Below are 8809 nucleotides of genomic sequence, written 5' to 3'. Positions count from 1 at the left end.
CCTGAGCCACAGTAGAAAACTCACAGTGAGCAGAGTGCTTGTGGTCCCTTTGTGAAAGACCTCCAACATTGTGCTACGGGGGACTATGGGGTCACAAGATAAGGGTTTTCCTCCATTGCAACACTCTACAAAAGCGCAGTAAAACAATCAACTGTTACAAATTACAATAAATAACCAAGCATTGTAATTGGACTCAGCACTGAGGTGGAGTATTCTGCCACCTTGTGAGTCTGGCAGGTTGTACACTGCAGTGTAAACAAAGGCTGACAGGATCAATAACGGAGCCAGTCTTGTGTTGTGCCAATCCCAATGCAGCAGCTAGAGTTAAGGTAGCAGGAGACATCTAGACAACCTGCTAAGCTTAGATAAGCTCAGCAAAGAATCCAGATACCAGAACCTTGCAAACACAGGAACAGTGGCGAAAAGACAGACAGTGAAGTGTGCTCTAATTACACCTATATACACCAAATATGAAATAAAGAAAGGCTTTATTACATACAGTACATGTCATTATGTATTTCTGGACAAAATTAATCAAATGATAGTTTTCTTCAGGGCTATAGCCATCCTCATGCATCTCCCCTGGCTCAATGTTATCCCTCATCACATTCTCCAAGGAAGAAGCTGAAAGAACATATTGAGGCTACACTACGTACACACAAATAATGCCTGCCAACCCCCTTCATGTCACAAAACACCCCGAGTGCTTCACATAGAAAAGATTTCTCAGTCAAGTCATACATCAGGTCCAGGCAGAAGCATGTCCATGCTCATGTCTCCTAATGATGATGATGATGATGTCAGAGTTCATCGTGGCGCAGCGGTTCCTGGCTGGGCTGGATGAAGACACCCTCCATAGTACGCCACCAGTTGTGCTGATTGGGGGAGCTCATGCCGTGCACCTCCCGCTGTCCACGTATGGGGTGGCCATACTGTTCGCCCGTCACACTCAGGAAGACGTCTGTGCCCAAGTGTTTGAAGCGCACAGCCTCGTCGCGCTCCCAGTGAATGCCTTCACACTGAACCGTCCACACGTCCAGGTCGTCACCCTCGCCATTCTCTCCGAAAGCACTCACCTCCTGTGGATGGTGCAGAGGAGAAGGGAAGCATTTGTACCCTGGTGAAAATCCACATGTGTTTAAAAGAGCAAGAGAAACAGTTGTGTGTGTCTGACCTGGTTATTAGACAGAGGAGAGCTGAAGTGGTGTGTGTGGAGGTTTCGTCCAGTCTTCATGTGTGTGATGCGAATGGCCTGGCCACATTTGATGGGAGCACCACGCAGACATGGATTGTTGGGCTTCCCACGAACCTGCCAGTAGCTGTTGGCATCATCTGCGTTCTCCACTCCAGTTACAGACTGCTGTCCACTGCCTACACACACACACACACACACACACACACACACACACACACACACACACACACACACACACACACACGGCATCGAGGCATCATGCATTTATAGTACTTTTGATCTTTAATTATTAATTACTGTTCCACCAATGAAGCACAGAGTGCTCAGTGCATGCAAGCCTGTTAAGATTCAGCAGCCAAGTAGATAAAGACTTGTTGTTGAGCATTGTGCTCATAGAACAGGCTATATGCCCATTATATACAATTTCATTCTCAAGGTTTGCTAATATAACCAAAACCTTCTGCAGATGATCTCCAACTCTGCCCATTTACTTCAATAACAGTCTGCATTCCATCGAAATCACTAATTAGATGTTATGGCACAGCAAGAACATTACTAACCAAAATAACAACGTAAATAACGTTTCAACGTAACTTTATTATTCCATGAGTTATTTACAAGTTTCTCTTTGTTCACAGCCATTGACATGTCAAAGAGGTTAACACGTGAGGAGCGGATCACAATTGTGTTGATATCTGGTGAACGCAGTAACCGGGTCATTGCAGCAGATTTCAATGCAAGACACCCTACGAGACCACCCATCTCCCATGCTACAGTTAGCAAACTGCTTGCTAAGTTTCGCGAAACTGGTTCAGTGTTGGATTTGCCCAATATGTGGACGCAAGAAAACTGTCACTAATGAAGAAACAGCAGTGGCTGTCCTAGCTTCATTCAGCAAGAGCCCACAGCATAGCACGTCACTGGAGAGTGGCATTAGTCGAACTTCCCTTCGGCGGATATTAGCTACTCACAAATGGCACCCTTACAAACTTCAGCTACTGCAGCATCTCAACGAGGATGACCCAAATTGGCGCACAGAATTTGCAGAATGGGCAAAACAAAAACTGGAACAGGAACCTCAGTTCACGCAGAAGATTTTGTTCAGTGATGAGGCAAACTTTTATGTGAATGGTGAAGTTAGCAAACAAAACCACCGCTATTGGTCTGACACTAACCCACATTGGGTGGATCCCTCCAAGACTGTTGGACCAACAAAAGTGATGGTTTGGTGTGGTATATGGGGTAAAACAATAGTGGGTCCATTCTTCATCAATGGAAACCTCAAGGCCACTGGATATTTGAAATCGCTACATGATGATGTGTTTCCCTCTTTATGCACTGAAGCTGGCACGTTCCCTGAGTTTTTCCAGCAACATGGTGCACCACCACATTATGGGTGCCAGGTCCGAGCATTCCTAGATGAACAGTTTCCTGGAAAGTGGATTGGTCGCCGTGGGCCAGTTGAATGGCCCCCAAGGTCTCCTAATCTGACCCCCTTAGACTTTTATCTTTGGGGTCATCTGAAGGCAATTGTCTATGGTGTGAAGATACCAGATGTGCAGCACCTGAAACTACAAATACTGTAATGCCTGTGCTGGCATTTCTCCTGCGGTGTTGCTGTCAGTGTATGAAGAGTGGGAGAAGAGGGTTGCACTAACAATCCAACACAATGGGCAGCACATTGAACACATTTTATAAGTGGTCAGAAACTTGTAAATAACTCATGAAAGAATAAAGTTACATTGAAACCAAGCACACCATTGTTTTTCTTGTGACATTACCAATAAGTTTGATGTGTCACATGGCCCTCTTCCTATTGAAAAAAAACAAAAGTTGTATCCAAGATGGCCGACTTCTAAATGGCCACCATGGTCACCATCCATCTTGAAGAGTTTGCCCCCTCACATATACTAATGTGCCACAAACAGGACTTTAATATCACCAACCATTCCCATGTTATTACAGTGTATCCATATAAATGGCCCACCTTCAGTTTTCAGGCCCCTCTTCTGTGGAACCAGCGCCCAGTTTGGATTCGGGAGACAGACACTATCTCTACTTTCAAGATTAGGCTTAAAACCTTCCTTTTTGCTAAAGCATATAGTTAGGGCTGGACCAGGTGACCCTGAATCCTCCTTTAGTTATGCTGCAATAGACGTAGGCTGCTGGGGGATTCCCATGATGCATTGAGCTTTTCCTTTCCAGTCACCTCTCTCACTCACAATGTGTTAATAGACCTCTCTGCATTGAATCGTACCCGTTATTCATCTCTGTCTATTCAACAGCATGTGTTTATCCTGTTTTCCTTCTCTCACCCCAACCGGTTGCAGCAGATGGCCGCCCCTCCCTGAGCCTGGTTCTGCTGGAGGTTTCTTCCTGTTAAAAGGGAGTTTTTTCTTCCCACTGTCACCAAAGTGCTTGCTCATAAGGGGGGGGGGGGGGGGGGGGTGTCATATGATTGTTTTTTTTTTTCTCTGTATCTATTATTGTAGGATCTACTGTACGCCTTGAGGCGACTGTTGTTGTGATTTGACGCTATATAAATAAAATTGAATTGAATTGAATATGCACTTCTCTCTGAAAACAACAAGTAGATCAACAGGTGCTGCTGAGGGACAATCAATAGGTTTTTGATATAGAATAAAACTCTTCCGTTAGAAATTGCTGGAGACTGTGTGCAGTCTGTAGGTTTATACTTGAGAGGAAACTAGCAGCGTTGTTACAAACTATTCTATGGTATCTTCCAGGTAATGAAATCCTAAAAACTTAATTCTGTTCATCGGGACGTAGGATATAAAGCCTTCCTGACAGAAGGAGTGAACGATGAAGGAAGTTCAACACAGTTGAGTTTTCTTTGAACATTGACTACCATAACAAAACTGAAATGCTATTTGGAGGAAATGTATATTGCCATGATTGTTATTGGGTTTCTGTGATAAGTCAGGCTCTCTACTTCAGGTTCTGAGCGCACTCACGAGAAAAGGACTGCATCATCCCATTGAGTGTGGGCTACTCCAATCAGACACGATCTAATGATGATAGAGATGACGATGACAACGACAAAAATCCAAACAAGAACATCAAGACAATATAACAGTAAAACGTAATGCTTTTGCAAGTAGGACAAGAGTTTAATGCAGTAGAAAAATCACTATTAACATTAATACTGATAGCGTAAAAATGTTACTGTCACACAGCCTAATATAGGAGACGTAGAAAACACTTCACTTTTGTCTGAAGATCACAGTGAAATTAATTAGATTCATTGATTCATTCATTCTTGGTGTATGTCCTGTGTCCTAGTAGTTGTAATTCTAGCAGTATAAATGAGAACAAGCAGCTTAATTAGAATTATGTATGAAAACATTTGGCCATTCTGCAGCACCAGCTGAACACATGCACATTCCAGTGACAACACAGTGCAGTCTCAGCTGGTACTTTACAGCTGACAGTGAAGTTGAACAGCAGTCTAATGCACTTAAACATTCAAGAATCTCTTGCAGACAATTTTGAACCAAAACACATGGTGAATAAGTTGCTATGGTGATTTAGCTGGGCAAAAAGAGGGCCAATTTTTTGACATAGAAAGAAAGGCTTTAAGGTCAACATAGCTCGCTACCCCATCAGTCTCGCTCTGTACACAAGATTATTCAACATCAGATCCTGTCACATCCACATGTTGAAGATCTTGTGTAAAAGTGGACGTCCCTGTTCAGACTTTAAGTATATATTTTATATTGTTATATATCAGGGATGTCACCAGAATTGATACTTATGATACCCTTTGATATAATATTTATAATAATGTGTATTTATTTAATTATCTGTCAAGTACCACTGGCATGGTAGGGAGCTTATGTACCAAGGCTGCAGTTTTTCCAGAACAGATGAGTCTAGCATACATTTATAATTGTTCTTGTCCATCCTTACATGCTGACAGGAAAAGAGCAACCACTAGCACAGGAAAAAAAATACACGTGGAAGACTGCAGCTAGTGCAGCTGCCATTACAGCTCTGCCCAAACAACACTTGCAAGAAACCAGATTTGTTTTGTAACTGAATTTCATGGGCAGGTGTGGGCCATTCCTTTGTTATATAAATATCAACATCATCATTAGAGCTTAGAAAAACAAAACTAATATGTTACATTACTAAATCACTGAAGCTTGAGATGCTAGCTGCGTTTCCCAGAGATTTCACTTGAAACCACTGTGACACCTTGGCCCACCCTATCATGTGACCTACTGAGGTCACTTGACATAAGGTGTGAGTTGGGGTTTTGAATGGGTTAGAGACTCAAGATGTTCCCACCTGACAATACCGCCACATCAGCACTCATATAGTAGAAGAAAACTAGAAGCAAAGACATTGCAGTGCGTGTTTTCAAAGTATTTTCCACAAAGTCTCACCCTTTCAAACTGTTGCAACATGTCTTTCTGTATTATCTGTACATCTTTGAGCTTCTGCACTGATATGTCATTAAAATAGGGGTAAAAACCGACAAAATGATACGGTCTTCAACCCAGCTGCAGCAGTAACGGCACAATGTGCCAGGTTACGAAAATCAAGCTGTACATGACCTGCAGGAATGCCAGCTTGCAACAGTGGACAGGATGTCAACTTTGTTGTATGATGCTGCATGATCTCCAACTTCTCCTAACTAAAAGTCGCAATAAGGAAGGGGTGGGCATGTTTTACTGTCTCTGCTGCCTGCAGAGAATAGGTTTTTACCTTTACCCGTTTTTCTAAAATGAAAGATGCTACGCCATTTGTCTGTCCATTTTACAATCACCATCCAATATAAAGCCCAGATTTGTAACTGTGTGCTTAATATGTGGAGCCAATTACCCTTTATGTTAAGCTCAATAAATTGAATATTCTATTCTGTGATGCAGCCTGTCAAACTTATAATGTTCTGACTACAGTTAGATTCAGTGTGGAGTTTGAATGTTCTCCACTGCCCTTTGTGCAGACTAGTGACCTGTCCAGGTGTGCCCTGCCTTTCCCACTATTACAGGACAGTTTGGTCCATATTTTGTGGGACAAATATACCTGTAGACCACCACATTTCATTTAAGCAGCTTTACAAAATCCACAGTCATCTTTATACACATGTCCGATTTCAATGGTTCAAAAAATTAACAGAAAACTGACTGACAAGTAGCTTGATAGCTGGGTGAGGCCTGCTCAACTGTCATTCCATAACAAATGAAGCAGACATAATATCTACATCTGTTGATTTTGTCATTTAAATGTGAGACCCAAAAGAGACGTCAGTGCAAGCTGACTTGACATCAGTTAAAGTCTAGGCTGTTCTATGATTTCAGCTATATTCACTTCTAAAATGACTTATCTGAGAAAGTTTGACGTCACATGAGGCTAAAGTGGATGTGCACTTGTCCCAGGCTGGCTACACATGTAACAAGCATTACCTCGCTTTCAAACTAGCAACTTTCAGGGACAAGGCCGAAACATCTGCTAGGACCGTACGATATGAAAAAGAAGTGAGTTTCATAGTTTCAGTGAGTCACTGTTACAGTATGCAAACCTTACTTAAAGCCTCTCTACCAAATGGCAGATGTGAAAGTCAGCCTAACCCTGGTGCTTGATGGGGACGACCCCAAACTCACTGACTTAATGGATGCTCTTATAAAGCAGGTAACTCTATAATGCCAAACTGCACTGATGGGAATATCAGTTTCTCATTCTTGTGCTTATAGCACAAAAGCAGCACGCTCCCAAAGACTAACTAAGACATGCAATCATGGAGCGAACCACTTCTTAACTTCAGCGTGGGGAAAGGTAGTCGGAAGTTGTGCTCGGGTTGAATTTCCGGGTATTTTTTGCTTCTACAAAGCTCTTCTAGCACAGTAAGCGCAATGCTGACGCATCAGAGCTGCTGTGGCCGTACACCGGCAGCTCTCTGAACACTTACCTGAGCCGTACTTAACGTCGTGGGAGTGCAGTCGGACGTTGTGTCTGGTGTTAAACAGTTTGACTAGGGAGCCGCAGGTCACATAACTGAGCTCCGAGTCTCGTCCTTCACAGCTGGACCACAGCAGCAAGAAGAGCAACGACCTGATGAGCCCGCGGATAGTACCAACCACCTCCATCTTTGTGTCTCTGCTGTCATGACCGGCACTCACTTCCGAACCGCAATGCTGCTTTCCACCAATCACCACTTGACAAGTCCTAAAATACGGAAGACAATGTCAACACGTGATTGGTCAGAATAGGCATATGCGTCGTTATAACAGTTAACGACAAACAGTAGTAGGATTCATGCAGAAGCAGCTCCGCCCCTCACACGTTATTCCCGATTTAAACTGCCTGTCCCTCTGATGATGATGATGATGATGATGATTGGATAACCGTGGTACATTGGCATAAACATTAGTTGTCCTGGGAACTCAGATGAGCCGAAATAGACAAGATAAGATGTGGTTTTGCCACTCAGATGGATTCAGGTCAAATCTACTTAACAAATACTGTGAACAGTAAAATAAAATAAAAAATCTTCTCAAAGGACGAAATAGCATTTGGTGATGTTTCAGGTCGTCGCTGACTGCAAAGGCTCTTCCTCCAGATAGCTATCAGCTACTACCAGTTGGCAGTGAGGGGAAGGGAGAAGAGAGCGGGAGGAGATGGGACACATGGCACCCACCACCTGTACAATGTAACATACACAGTAACCTGTCTAGTCTAGATGTGTTTATGTTATCTAATTTAGAAGCGTATTTCTATACATACAAGACAGAGAAAAAATTATGTATTAATTATGTATTGTCTTGACCACGAAAGTGCACTTATGTTCATGCCAGTGCACTGAATCATTATGCTGTCATCATTCATAGTCAGCTGTCAGCCTCTGATCTCTCTTCTGGCCTTTCTGAAACGTTTAAATAATATAGTTATTGTCACTTTGTATCGATACAATCCAGTTGCCCTCTGAGCACGGGGGAGTACTTCATTTGATCCAAAAACACACTGAATGTAATGTACCCGATCATTATAAAGAACTTGGCAATGGTCACTGGTGGAATATCCTTCATTTCTAACACATGCACACACAAAGAGAGAAAGAAACAGGTGAGGGTGAGACAGAAGGATAAACAAAATAGCAAAGAAAAGAAAATAATTAAATCTAGAAGAAAAGAATAGAATCCGAATTTAGGTTCTCTCTTCTTTGGTTTACTTTTACATTGGATCGACTCACAAAGTGTCTGGGAGAAGACGTGCAAAGTAAAAGACGTATAAAACCATCAAATGTAATCTCATAAATTGTCAATAGTGAAATTTAAACTACCCTAAAATCCTAAATCCTAAAATTCCTACAACATAGCTATATGGATGTAGGTGCCATTTTTCAGCGTCCCTTTGGATTTCAGTATTTGATAAATGTTTTTTCCTGCAGATTGATTGACTCTGCCTGTTAATCATCACATCGGCCATTCAAAAAACGAGTCACTGGAATTAATATGTTTATTTTACTGCTCTGTGCATTAAACTATCAGACTGGTGGTTTTCTGCAGCATTAATTACATGTTCTGCAACAGTGCGGTATTTTGTTTGTATTTTTAATTTTTTTATAGATTTTTAATCACCATCTCATAA

At 42.2% G+C, this 8809-nt stretch overlaps 1 protein-coding gene across 1 annotated transcript; it reads right to left on the bottom strand.

Annotated features, from left to right (window-relative positions):
* Positions 1 to 471: 471 nt before the first annotated feature.
* Positions 472 to 8194, bottom strand: sdf2l1 (stromal cell-derived factor 2-like 1). The gene is made up of 3 exons (XM_026188133.2): positions 7131 to 8194; positions 1175 to 1371; positions 472 to 1079 (listed from the first exon to the last, which is right to left on the bottom strand). Exons 1-3 carry the CDS (start codon positions 7306 to 7308, stop codon positions 801 to 803), a joined length of 654 nt encoding a protein of 217 aa, XP_026043918.1. The 5' UTR covers positions 7309 to 8194; the 3' UTR covers positions 472 to 800.
* Between the last annotated feature and the right edge of the window lie 615 nt (positions 8195 to 8809).

This window comes from Astatotilapia calliptera, chromosome 12, assembly GCF_964374335.1.
Source record: "Astatotilapia calliptera chromosome 12, fAstCal68.1, whole genome shotgun sequence".
Classification (NCBI taxonomy): Eukaryota; Metazoa; Chordata; class Actinopteri; order Cichliformes; family Cichlidae; genus Astatotilapia; species Astatotilapia calliptera.
This window is presented reverse-complemented; position numbering and strand designations above follow the sequence as displayed.